Raw genomic sequence first — 14098 nt, 5'->3', positions numbered from 1 at the left:
GGCAAGCCCAGACTGATGTCTCCAAGTTGGGAGAGGGTGGACAGAGCACCGGGGGTGGATCTCCAACGAGAGTGAGACAGAGCCTAAATCAGAGCCAGGGTGAGTCAACATGTCTTTATGTAGAGACACACAAACATGAACTATTTCAGTACACACACACATTTACTTCATGAAACCTAAAACATAAACACACAACAGCATGCTGCACGTGCACTTCTCATCAACACACTTCTCAGCTTTTCTATGTGAAGACTCTCTCTCTACCTTCCAGGCATGCAGACTCATGTGTCAGTCGGTGTGTGTGTGTATGTGTATGTGTGTGTGTGTGTGTAATGGAAGAAAAATTCTGGTTCGTCTCTGCAGCAGACTCAGGAAATGAGCAGGCTGACACGGCAGGGCTGTGAGTTAAAATGCCTTCCACATACCACCACACCACACATACACACTGTTTGGCAGGCCCTAACACACACACACCGTTGTGCGATTTCCACACTTTGTCACATACAGTGAGCAAGTTGCTGACGGACAGGCATGTTCTGTTAATGTCTGCTGTAAGTGTGTGTGTGTGTGTGTGTGTGCGCAGCTGGTGAATTAAGTTCGCCTCCTGCTCATGTGCGTTTTAACTGCAGTGTTGCATAAGAGCAGAACTCTCTGTCTTTAAATCTTTATCTTTAATCTCTGTCTGCATTTATACTGCAGTTCACCAACTATAACTGGACACTAGGACTCTGTTTGTGTGTGTGTGTGTGTTTGTGTGTATGCAGACTAATTGTACCCTCGACTTCCCTGTTTGTCTTCAGAGGAAGTTAAAGAACACATGGGTAACATTTTTCTCTTTCATGCTTTTTTCCCTTTTTCTCCGTCATCCTCTCTTTTTGTTTTTCTCCTCTTTTTCTCTTTTTTTTTTCTCCAGGGAATTTCAGGCTGCTGTTTGTTTCCTGTCTGTCGCATTGTGTGTGTGTGTACCAGCAAAGTGATTTGAATTGAATGGTGAAATGGGGAGGACTGTTCGCGTCATGTCAGTCACATCCTGATATTGTTGCCTTAACTCTGTGTGTGTGTATGTGTGTGTGTGTGTGTGTGTGTGTGTGTGCTGCTGGTGATGAGACACTGTTGAGACACTCAACTTAAACATGGTGTCCACTGTCTGGTGTCAAGTGGCTTGTAATTCCACTCTTGTGTTTGTGTGTTTGTGTGTGTGTGTGTGTGTGCATGTGTAACTTGACCCTTGTTTTTCATAATCACTGAGCTGCAGTGTGTCATTTACATAGCGGAAAATACTTATGTGCATATTGTGTGTGTCTGTGGGTGAAATGTATGTGTGTGTGTCAAACCAGATCTTTCTCCTCATAAAGGTCACATTCTGATGGACAAAAGACGGTCTGTCCTCTTTGCTGATACACAGGAACAAACGGATGCCTCTTGACCTCAGACTAAGATCGCCATCAATGGATTCTTTTGAATATATGTGTGTGTGTGTGTGTGTGTGTGTGTGTGTGTGTGTGTGTGTGTCTCAGCATTTGGCCATTTTGAATTTGGTCCTGACCAGATTACTTACAAATATTTTCCATTCCAGGTTTAATCTCTTTACAGTTAAATCTCCTTGTAAGATAAAGAAAAGTCTCCAAAATGATGGCAACCTGACCAGCCCACATTTATCAGGGGGTCAGTTTGGGGTCAGGTCTCGCTTTAGCAGTACAACCCTTTCCAATACAGTAGATTATCTCGTTGGTTTACTTATCTGTCAAGTGATGAGATGCAGATGCGCGCTTTGCAGTTAACTTGAACAGTTCGGTGTTTGCCGTTTGACCACATGGACCCTAACCCTTATAGTTGTGTCTCCTGTTCACTGTGCTGATTCATGCTTTCACTTTTGAGTTTGAGTGTGGTTAGGTACTCCACAACAGTGAACTGTTGAGTGACAACAACACGCAGCACTAGTCATGTTGCACATGATATTGTTAGAAAGCAGGGGGCTGATATCCTCAGAGCAGGAGTATTTACTAGGGGTGTGCCCGAATACAAATACGTTATTCGGCAAAGCGCAAATAGTGGGTTTTTTACGAATATTTGTTTAATACAAATATTTTAAAAATGATTTGTTTTCGGGAAGAAAAAAACACCCATGTCAAATACCAGCACGTAGGTCGGTTACATCGCTGTCTCAGTCTTTCTTCCTCTGCTCTGTTGTTACATCTATCAGCAGGTCTCAACAAGGGGAGACGCATCCACCTGCTAGGTTGTTTATTCATGAAGACTTATTGTAAGACTTTAATTTTCTAAATTTAAAAGCATAATAACAGGATTTTTAAGCATCTTTCGACTTTTATTTGAATACAAATACAAATAATTTAGCTGCCTCAACAAATACAGATACAAATACTGGGCTCTCTGCACATAACCAGTATTTATGTCGAAGCAGTTTGCATTTGCTCCAATGAATTCTCAAACCAATTATTATGATCCACAGACCACAGAATAATGGGAATATGACAGTCTTCTCTGAATATGATAGAATTGATAACTTGGTGTTGTAATGTTGAATGAAATAGTTGTTTGTACCAATAATGGTAGCAGCATCACAGTGAATATTTAGCTCCCTTTTATATTTTTGTGGAAGTTACATAAGTATGCCAGGGTCATGCAGTTGAGAGCAGGACATACTTGAATTATCAAAATCTCGTTATTGTGTTTATGTGCCTGCGTCGGCTCGGGCAACTGACATTTGAGGCCGTTTAGAAGCATTTACGAGCTACGCTGTTTCAAAAATAAACTCAGGAGACAAACAATAAGCAGAAATGTTCGGTTTCTCGCATTGTAATGTCGCTCAGCTGCTGATTCTTTAGACTCAGGTGCTAAGTTAGAGTTTGGTCTTGAGTTTATGGTTAAAATGAGGTTAATTTAATTAGGTCACTTAAAGGACCTGAATAGTGTGTTTTTTTTATGTGTACATGTGTGTTTTTGTGTATCAACAGTAAGCACGAGGCAGATCTATAGTGAGCCAGCTCTTAACAAACATTGATTTCTTAGGTAACAGAATCCAGCTGCTTTCCTCTGGCTGGCGTTTCATCAGAACTGAAACCAAACGAAGCCAGATGTTTCCTGCTGGCTTCAGTCGCAGTACAAGTTTTACTGCTGCTCTACCTTCATCAACAGAGACTCTGTGTGTGTGTGTGTGTCTGTTAATGTGAGGTAATGTAATTGTGGTGAACACATGTAAACCCTTTTCCCTCTCTTTATAACAACCCTTTTTTTTTTGCAATTCTTTGTGAGGCTTTCTCTCTCTCTCTCTCTCTCTCTCTCCCTCTCTCTCTCCATCTTTGCCAGACAAGACCAATGTTTGTGAGAAAGTCTGTGAAGTTTTGAATGAAACTTTAATAATCTCTGTGGATAAATGAGGTTGTTATAGCGCAGCAACAAAAATAAGATAGAAATAGTAGAGCAGTTTTAGTTTTAAACATACAAAAGCGACTGTATTGAATACAAATATATGAATTAAATGAATTTACAGCATATGCACAAAATATCAATATGTGTAAATGTGCCATTTAGGAGAAAATGATTCTGCAACACAGTGAGACTCCCTTGAAATCCAAAGAGAGGGAGGATGACTTACTGTATATCTCACCTTATACAGTATAGTCATCAGTATGTCCATAGGCCCGTGTGTTTAAATAGGCGCAGGGACAGTTTCAGCCTCACGTCAACTTTGAGAATAGGCACGGAGAGTCTAAATGTCTAATATTAGATGAGATTTATTCTCATGCTTCAGATAGAAGAGCTGTGATTTAGGGTCCTGTCACTGCAGACGACTGTTGAAGTCCTGTTCCTATGTGAAGATAGTTAGTCCTTAAACTGTAACGTGTCACAGTGTCTGCTCATAAGGTTTATCCCAGAATACTGAATGATTCCCGAATGAAATTTGAAGACACCGAAATCCTTTTTCTTTAAGTCAGAAAGTTGAACACACTTCAGAGGTGGGAGATTGTGGATCTGCATCATGGACACATGAATTATTTTACTGACTATTTTCTCATCTATTAACAGTGAAGTAGAGATCTCTTGTCTTGTTTGTCGCGCTTTTGTTCGTCTCTTTCTGCCTTTTTCTTTTGTCGCAGTCTTTTGTCCTTACCTCACCCACTCAAACCCACTGGCTCGTTCACTGACATACATACACACACTCTCTCTCTCTCACTCTCACACACACACACACACACACACACACACACACACACACACACACACACTCTCTCACTCACTTCCTAGCATCTCATGTCCCTGGTTTGGTGTGAAGAGGAAGGCATCATGGCTCTCAGGGGGAATTAATTCTCCTTTGCTCTTAGGAAAGAATGTGTGATTCAGTCCACAAAAATGATGAGAGTTTGAGACGTTGTGTTGTACATTTCCATAAGAACTTCAGTCTCTGCTGCTGCTTAAGTTCTCTGGATACCCACAAAAGACCCATTCAGTATTTTTTTGAAGACTTTGAGTTATAGATGGAAATTTAGCATTTTGCTGGGTTAAAGTTGTCTTGTTTGCCTTGAAATATGAATGACACATCTGAAAGGCTAGATTCAGCTTTTTTTTTTTTTCTTTTTTTTTTTTAAACAATTGTTATAGAGATATAATAGGACCAAGGCCTAATATTATGACTGCTGTCATTGATGATTGTGGATGTTTTCTATCTGTGTTGAACAATAATCATTTAATTGTCACACTCATACATTTTCTTAACAACTAAAGTACCCATAATCCTCACCAATTCATGGTTAATCTGTGTTGGGCCTGTAATGATGAATAACGCCAATTCATGGTTTTCTATCTCTCTCTCTCTTTCAGGTATCCCTAAACCTCGCACCACCACAGAGCGAGCATCTGCATTGGCTGCCCCGGGCCCCGCAACATCCAACTCCAAATCGACAGCCAATCAGCAGCCACCATCAGGGTCTGCGGGACGACCTGCTGCACCCGCTGCGTCAAAGCTTCCTGTTAAAGGATTACCCACAAGCCTCAGCTCCTCGTCTCTGGGAAGCAACGAGAACAATGGAGCCACAAGCAAAGGTGACGATGGTGTGTGTGTGTGTGTGTGTGGGTGTGTGTGTGTGTGTGTGTGTGTGTGTGCGCGTGTGCGGGTGCGTGTGCGGGTGGGTAAGAAAACTCATCTGAAATGTACACACATTGTATCTCCAGAGGTAGTTTTCTTTGGTGTGGTTTCCCTCTCAGTGCTGACTTAACTTCCTTCTCTTTCCACTAACAGTTTGAGTTTCTCACACACACACACACACACACACACACTCTCTCTCTCTCTCTCACTCACTAGCAAGAGAATCAGTCATTGTCCGGAGTTGCTCTTTCCCACAAGTAGCACACATCGGGAGATTGTCCGTGTCAGACGCGTTCTCACCTACTGGAAATATTCTGTTTGGTTTAGGCGATGGGTGGCGCCTGGGTAGAGCGTGCAGGAGGCAGGACACGACTCAGAAAGTATGCTATGAAATCAGTGTTTTGTTTACAACACATCGAAGACGGCAGATGAGGCTAAGGACGAATCAATACTACATGTACTTCAACGTATCCGCAATATTAACGGAAAAGCGGAAAGCAATATACAGGCTTGAATGTTTGTATTCTTCCGGTTGGTTTCACGCCAGTCGTTTGATAGAAACATCATCAACACTCGCTTGCTGTGAATTCTTCGGACAGTGACCTGCTGTATTCACACATGGGCTCAGCCGGACATTACATGGAATTTATACTAGGCAGCTGGCAGGTTAAAGTCTGTTTAATGTCCTTTCCAACTGATTCGGACATTTTTCGCTCTCACATACAGCTCCTCAGGGTAATATCTAGATAAGTTCAGGGTCGCATGTGTAAATGGGACTATATACACACACACACTCACCTATAATATATACAATCAGCAGCTAAAAGTGTACTGACACTCTTGTACAAACAGGCTGTTAGAGTGAAATATACGATCAGTTCCTCCCTCACTGATCACACCGTCATCACCACCGCTCGCCCCAGGGATTCTGGGAGTGAGTGAGTGAGTGTGTGTGTGTGAGAGAGAGAGGGAGAGAAAGAGAGAATGTATGTGCACAGTAATATTCCCTCTTTCCTCTGTGGAGGTCAAAGAGCACATCTGGTCAGGATTCAGAGCACAGACGGTCTGTATGTATGTGTTATGCACACTCAGGACGAAGACGGAGCTTTAGTGTTTTAAGTGTAGCTATCATTTTTTATCTAGTGAACAGTTCGGATATGTTTTATGTGCTTGTGCATGATTAAGTTAAGATTCAGTTAAGATAAATAATTGTACATCATCGGCTTGTCCTGTGGGGGTGTGTGTGTGTGTACGTGCGTTGTCTGCAGCGCTATTCTTTCAAGGGCAAATCCACCTTACACTAACTCTTAATATCTGATGTACTCGACATTCCTGGACTCTTTTTATTGTTTGGTGTATTTTCTTAATTCTGGAGATAAAAGCCAAATGTAGACGATGTTTGGCGACTTACTGTGTCAGGTTTTAGTCTCAGTCCTTCAGATCCAAAGAGATAGAGCCTGTTTCCAGATTCACCACTGTGCAATGATGTTGAACTCTAATTTTATTGTTCCCAAAGGGGAAACATGTCTCGCAGCCAAACACACACTAAGCATAACGCAGATACAACATAATAAAATACATGAAACATCTTATGAAAATATGTAAAAACAAACCACGCAAGCTCAGGTTAAACAATAGGAACATCCTTCTACACCATCCAAGCCAATCATCCACGTCAACATCATTACCCATCAATTGTATATGGACAGTCTGACTCATCATGGCAGTGTGAGGGAGGGATTATTTCTCAACCTGTTAGACCTGGTTTTTGGTGCTCTGAATGTCAGCTCATAGGGCTGGAATCTTAAAGTCTGCCTTCAAAGGATAAAGAAAACATGTTACAGTGAGTCAAGCCTTTTGAAATCGCTCTATTGTGTAAAATGTGAGACAGGCCAGGCAGTTAAAACACCAATGATTCAGTCATAAAGAGAGACATCTTTAGTAGAAGAAGCAGAGTGTTTTAAACCAACAGACACTAGACCAGTTTCTGCTCTTGACTTTGACTGTGGGTCTGACAAACTTCAGATAGAAGAAGAGTTCATGGGTGGCAAACTGTCCTGAGTAGGACTAATTTGCTATGTATTTTGGGTAAATTATTCATGGTTGTTTGGACTACAGCTTTCAACTCTGTTCACTCCAGCAGATAATCACTGTGATTACAAAAGCTGTAAGGACATTTTAATGGAAAATATTATTAAAAATCCATCCATTCTCTGCTCATTAATCAGAATTTGCTTTTACTGTAACCATGACAACACAGCTGTAAGTTGTTTGAGAGCCTGGAGATGTTTTGGTGGCTAACCTTTTTAAGGTTAAGATTAAGATAAGTAAGTTTTGTGCCGCTGTCTAACTTGTATTAGAAGACTATAAGCACAGAAATAAGAGCTAATGAAACCAGCACCAGTATGACTCTACACTCTACAGTCCAGGCAAGGTCTGTGGAAAAAATGAATAAAAGTGGCAAGTTATGTTTCAAAAGTGTGCAACAAAGAAGTACTGAGATTTTTTTTTTTTTTTTAACAGTCCCATGTTTTAGTATTTCTAAAATGTGCTTGTATATATTTAGGAATTGGAAAATGTTCCTTTCAATGCTTTTCTTCTGTTGCATTCCACTGTGGCAAAGATCTCCACAATTTTCTCATTTGACCTTTCTGCTTTGCTGTTTATAGTTTCAACCAACCCTTACTAACCCCCCTCACCCCCCCCCCCCAAAAAAAGAACCATTGACTAAAGTCTGTGAGATGCAGTCAAAGGCTCAGAAAAAAAGCTAGTAAGTGAACCTTGAGTTAAGATAACTTGGCACACAGAAACATTTAACATTTGTTAAATGTAGAGAAAATTGAGACTTCAGCCTCACAGGTTTTCTCCTCTCCTTCTCACACATCACATTACAGTGCTGGTTAGAGATCACTCGGTCGTTATGGTAACCGGATTACATTTGAGATGCCTAGTTCCCATGGTAATATGAAGGTTCTGTATTTAGTTGCGTCAGAGAGGAGCATCAGTGTAGTACACCACCACACAGTTAGATTTGTATGTGTTTTGCCATTTTATAAACACATAAAGTAATGATTCTCATTTTACGGTTAGTGAGTCAACTTTGTGTCTCTGAGAAAAAGGTTGACTCCAGTTTCATCCACCTTTTGATATAAAACAGTTTGGTTGATCATAGATTGATTAAACAGTTGATGACAAAGGATATTGTGTGTAATTATTAACATAGGTTTCAGTAGAAAATACAGTATTAGTGTCCAGTTATGGCTTAAATACAGTAAAAAATCAGGCAGCAAACACTAAGCAGTATTTTATTTTTTGGTATGGAAAGGGTCAGATTTACATAGAACATATTCACACAAATGACATTTTCCTCTGTGGCTTCTCCACAGGCTTCATCTGCTCCTCTGTGTCATGCAGTGCCACATGAACATTGTTGTTGTGTTTCTGCAAGTCTGGATCAGTTTTTATAATTGCAGAGAATAAAAAGAAGTAAAAATAATCTTGCAAGGAAGGCTGCCAAAGCACACAACAACAGAACTTACTCCTTTCTGCTGTTTGTTAGCTGAAAACTGCCGAGGTCTGTGTAAAACCACATGTATGCTGTCACATGTTTCGATTGCTTTTACACTCTATCTGGTTCATCTGACTTGATAAAAGAGATACAGTAAGTGAGCTGTAGTGATGTTGATGTTACCCAAAAATCTCTGATTAACATGACTGATGTCTGTAGTCATGACTCAACACCCAACACCAGCTCAACACCCTGCCCCAACAGTAACAACAACAACACAAACACACACCTCACACACAGACATCTGATAAAACCCCCATGCTTTCATTCCTATGGTCTCATTGGTACAAATGGGGCGAAACTACCACCAGATAAGTTGCAGGGCAGCCGTTAAAGAGCTTCATAATCAGCCCCCTAATCTTATCTCTTCCTAATTAAAGAAATTCCCTGTGGGGGTTGATATTGCTGTGTAGTACTGCTGTCCGTACTCCCACACACATCACCACAGTTTACCGTTCAGTAAACAGTAAAGTAAGTTAGGGAGAAGTTTGGGCTTGATAATAATGTAAAGGTTTGTTCATGATTACAGAGTCTGCTGAATTTTGTTTCCTCTGTTCATAAAACGTTCCATTTCCACTTTTTGTCCTACCATTCATACAAATGATTCTTAGTGTTTTAATATCTCCCGTTTCTTCTCTCCTTCAGTCCCTCCATCATCTCTCGGAGCTCCAGCACCAACAGGGACCAAGCCAGACGAGCGGCCCAGCCGAATCACTCTTCCCGCGGGCAGCCAGAGCGCGGCAAAGCTCACCAGCTCAAGCGCCACAGCTCCCCCCTCCACCAGTACTCCCGGTGACGCAGTTAGCGCTAACAGCAACGGTGTCACTGCTGCTCCGAAGCCTCCTGCAATGCGGAGCAGAGCTCTGTCACTGCAAGCCAGGACCACGGCTACAGGTGAGAGTGTGTCTGTACCCAAATCCTTTCATACCAAACAAATGTATTAACTGCGTCACATGTGAGAGTGGTGATACTGACTGGACCGGATCAGTTTAATGAAAGTCAAATATGTGTCTGATGCACAACGTAATTGAACAGTGTAATCAGCACTCTTAGTTGTTGCATTGAAAGAGGAAAGTTCTTTGTCATGATCATTAGCAGATGAATCAGCGACACAGTTTCACTCTCATTAGCAGGTCGTTCATCAGCCATGATTGTTTTTACTTGTTCAGTGAGAATCAGATGGGGTTTTTGATGTCAGGGCTGTACATTCATTTTTTTATTTTAGACAGAGACTGTTTCATGTTCATCAAAGGACTCTGTGTGTTTCAGTTACTCCATTGAGAAAAGTTGTTGTTCTCTTTTTCAACATTTAACTGTCAGCAGATTTTACTTCCTGCCATTCGGGGCGACGTTGTCGATACCGCAAGTTTGCAGTTTGTTTTAAAAACACACCGAGCAGAACTAATAACCAATAAAGCAACGGGAGAAGTGGAAAAAGAAGAAAATATCTTTTATTTGGCAGAATAACATCATCAACAAGACAAGTAAATGAACAGCTGAACCCAAGTACTAATGGTTTTGTAGGATGGATGCAGTGTAGATGCATATTTCTAAAGAAAATGTCAATTAAAACCCATTTTCACATTTTTGCTGTATTTTTAATGAATATATATAGTTAAGATTGACTTAAAAATCCATGAAAACTATTAAGAATAGATTTGTTTGAAGTAGTTTTTCTTGCATGCTTTGTATAGTAAATGTGTGTATTTTTGAATCTGAGAAAGAGAGTGTGACTGCGTTAAAGGTGCAAACGACTCTGCAACTTCCCCTCTACTTATAATAAATACTAGTCAGCAGGTAAAGGCTTTGTAACACACACTACTTCAGTCCCTTTTCTTCACACAACAGGAGAGAAACGTCAAACAAATAGACAGCTGTTTCAGCGGTCTATCCCGTCTGGGTCAGGGATTGGATAATGTGATCCTATTACACAGGGAACAGAAAGAACCGAGAGGGAGTGAGAGAAATTATAACTCCAGCTGAGCAGTTAGCTGTTTAACATTTAAAGAGTGAGGATTGAAGGAAAACAAAAAGAAGACGGTTGAAGATAGAACAACTTCCTGGTCGTAATCCAGCTTCTATCTTAGTTGTTGATATCTCAGGGTGACTGAGGTGGACTTACTTTCACAATTCCAGCTGCCTTAACTGCGACAGGTCAACGTTCGCGCACCAGCGTCCGGCCCTGTGAGGGAAACACAAGCGTCTGCCATGGGCTTTGACTTCTTCTGCATCCTCTCCACAGGTTTGAAGGCCCCGTCGGTCACCAGCCACATCACAGCCAAGACAGCAGCCGCCAATCAAACAGCAGCAAAGACAACTTCTGCTGCCAATCAGGGGCTGATAAAGCAGGCGTCCCAGTATCCCTTGCAAAGAAGCGGCTCAGCGAGACTCAGTCGACTGAACAACTCAGGTGAGGAAGCGTGAGAGGCTGTTTGTAAGGGTTTGTGAGTCCTGTTACCTGTTTGTGTTGGCAAGGAGAGATGTTTGTGTGTAAAAGGCTGCAGGTGTGTCTAAACCGCATTAATCCCAGGAGGTTTGGCAGTAGCTACAATGGCAAACATCCAGATATCACAGCTACTGTGCGTGTTTTGTGTCTGTGTTGATGTGCACCATGAAAGTGTTGAAAGGAGGTCACCAGTTAGCTGTTAACTTATTTTTTCTGTTATTCTGTGTTTTGACAGAACAGCTCTATGTTCTGTACCAAATGTGAACATGTTGCTGTTAACTGTCTGCCCTCTGTTCATTTGGCACTAGCACTGGCTTTGGCTGTGACCTCATATAAGAGTTCAAATGATATGGCTCTTAGAAATCCGATGCCTTCATCTTCTGGCTAAGGGCTTCTCATAGATGACCTTTATTGATCAATTCTGCAATAAATATGTAATTAGTCCGCCTGATATTAGAGGTTTATTTTAAAGCAACACTGTAAAATAATTGTAACATATTTGCTTGAGGGTGTGTGCTAGTTTCACATTATGGACTATCAGTCCTGAAGCTCACATGAAAAGACGGCAACTCATGTCCTTGACATGCAAGTGTTGAAAAGCTTTAGGGTTAACAGTTTCACCACGGTGTCTGACTCATTTGTTAGCAACCATTTTTATTTGGTTGACCATATGCAAGACAAGTCTGGTGTGAGCAGTCACTAGCTGTGCCGTCACAACTTTTTAACACCTTTTAATCTGTGTGTGTGTGTGTGTGTGTGTGTGTGTGTGTGTATCAGTTTGAATGAGCAAAATTGAGATCACTTGAGATTGTGCTATTAATCCTCAACCACACTGCTGGATGTTTATTGTTCTGCACACACATTTGGACTAACTGACTACAACTCACACCCTGGAAGCTTATACAAACATAATCATCATCCCTCTGCAGTCTCTGTAATTACCGATCATGACACACACACACAGACACACACACACAGACACACACACACACACACACACACACACACACACACACACACTTGATCTTTGAATTTAGAGTGGAACCAGGTTTGCATCTCAGCAATACTTAAATTGGATTAAATCTTAAGTGTGCCGAAAACACTTGTTTACTGTTTGAATTTCCCAAGTGGACATTTGACCCACAGTAATGTGCAGGAAATGACCAAGTTCAACATTTCATACTTTTGATGTCGTGTCATTTCAAATGTTAAAGCAGCTCTAGAAGCAAATTTTATTTGATATCAAGACAGTGTTTCAACAAGTAATGCAAGTAGCAGACATAAAATATGTGACATTACAGACGATGTCTTAATGTTGGTGTGTGAAATGCGCTGGTCGTTATAGAGCCTGTAAGTACTGCTGGTTTCCTCCATGCGGGCCTTGTGAAGCCGGGGCCTGTGGTTGCAGCCTTCCCAAATGTGGTGGCTCTGGTCTGGGCCCGGGCGCCTGGCTGCCTCCCCTCTGTGGCCGGTCCTGGAAGTCCCTCTGTGGCCTGTGGGGAGCCGCTAGTCACAGACATGCTGTCACCCTCGTGATGGCTTAACCGCCACACACACACACACACACACACACACACACACACACACACACACACACAGAAGAAGGCAGCCCCACACATGCATTTGATTCATACACCTCTCTCTCTCTCATTCACACACACCACAGCAGCCCTCAGGCGACAGTGGTTAGCAGCGCGGGCTTTTAAAGCTCTCAGTGGCTGTCTTTAGCTCTTTTTGTCTCTATTGAACATGGACTTTATTGATTCTGGCTTACACACACACACACACACACACACACACACACACACACACATAGCGCTCAGGTTTTATTGTCCATGTCTTGTGCTCTCAGGGGACTATTTATGTGTCATGGCTGAGTTGTAATTTTGTAATTTTTGAAGTCTGATTTGAAGTTGTAGAGTCATTTCTTTCATTTGTATTGTATGCACTGTACAGGGTGAGATTTAAGCCAATTAAAGCTGCTGCAGGCAAGATTTTAGTGTAAAAATGCAACCATCTTATCAACTTCAATCACAGAGTAGAGCTGCAGTAAAGAAAAGCGTGTCATACCCACCAGTCGAGTCAAACTAAACAAGATTACTGGCTCCGCGCTACATTTACCTCTTGCTGCCATGTGGGGCTGCCAGTGTGCAAAGCTACAAGCTGCAGCTGTAAGTGACCAACTGTCTTGTCTGAGTGACCACCTTGTTTCTGGAAAGTACACCATGTGATAGTAATCCAATAATGATGTGATGGTTTTACTGAGCCAAGTTTGAAATAAGCACATGTTGTTTAGAGTCCCAATATCAAATATGGAAATTCATTGTGTCATAGTGTATTTGAATAAGATCTGTGGATACCCAGGTGATAATAACATAGTCAGTTAAGTTTATTTTCATTTCGATCATTGCAGTTCTCTTGCAGATCTTCAGAAAACACTCTCTGAAAACAAGCTGCTACTTTAAATGTCTGTTGGAAGAAGAACATTGAGGAAGCTCTTGGCAAGTGTTACTCTACTGCTCTTCATACTGCATCAAGTGGCCACTTAGACTTTTTGTAAGTTAGGCTTTCTCCTCTTAAAGGCGCAGTGTGTAGAATTTAGTGGCATCTACCGGAATGGACTCGGCAGAAATGGAATATAATATTCATAAGTATGTTTTAATTAGTGTATAATCCTGTGAAAATAAGAATCGTTGTGTTTTCATTAGCTTAGAATGAGCACTTTATATCTACATAGGGGGCGGAGCCTGCTATGTCGCGCCGCCATGTTTCTACAGTAGCCCAGAACAGACAAACCAAACACTGACACTAGAGAGGGCCTTTCATGTTTCTCACAAGCTTCATGGCCACCGTAGGTTCTCCTACACACTACAAACTGCACCTTTTAAGAGTAATGTAATCGTATGATTTATTGTTTTCATGTGTACCAGATTGTTTCAGGCTATCCTTGGTAACAACTTCAATATACACTCAGTTGCCA

General features: G+C 41.5%; 1 protein-coding gene across 1 annotated transcript in view; it reads left to right on the top strand.

Annotated features, from left to right (window-relative positions):
* Positions 1-6: 6 nt before the first annotated feature.
* LOC137179606 (microtubule-associated tumor suppressor 1 homolog A-like) overlaps positions 7-14098 on the top strand; it is a 41072-nt gene continuing 26980 nt past the window's right edge. Inside the window, exons 1-4 of the mRNA XM_067584414.1 lie at positions 7-99; positions 4840-5061; positions 9318-9566; positions 10915-11082. Coding sequence (XP_067440515.1) covers positions 9521-9566; positions 10915-11082 — 214 coding nt within the window. The 5' untranslated portion in view covers positions 7-99; positions 4840-5061; positions 9318-9520. The remainder of the gene's footprint in view (positions 100-4839; positions 5062-9317; positions 9567-10914; positions 11083-14098) is intronic.

This window comes from Thunnus thynnus, chromosome 3 (genome assembly GCF_963924715.1).
Source record: "Thunnus thynnus chromosome 3, fThuThy2.1, whole genome shotgun sequence".
NCBI classification, from domain to species: domain Eukaryota; kingdom Metazoa; phylum Chordata; class Actinopteri; order Scombriformes; family Scombridae; genus Thunnus; species Thunnus thynnus.
This window is presented reverse-complemented; position numbering and strand designations above follow the sequence as displayed.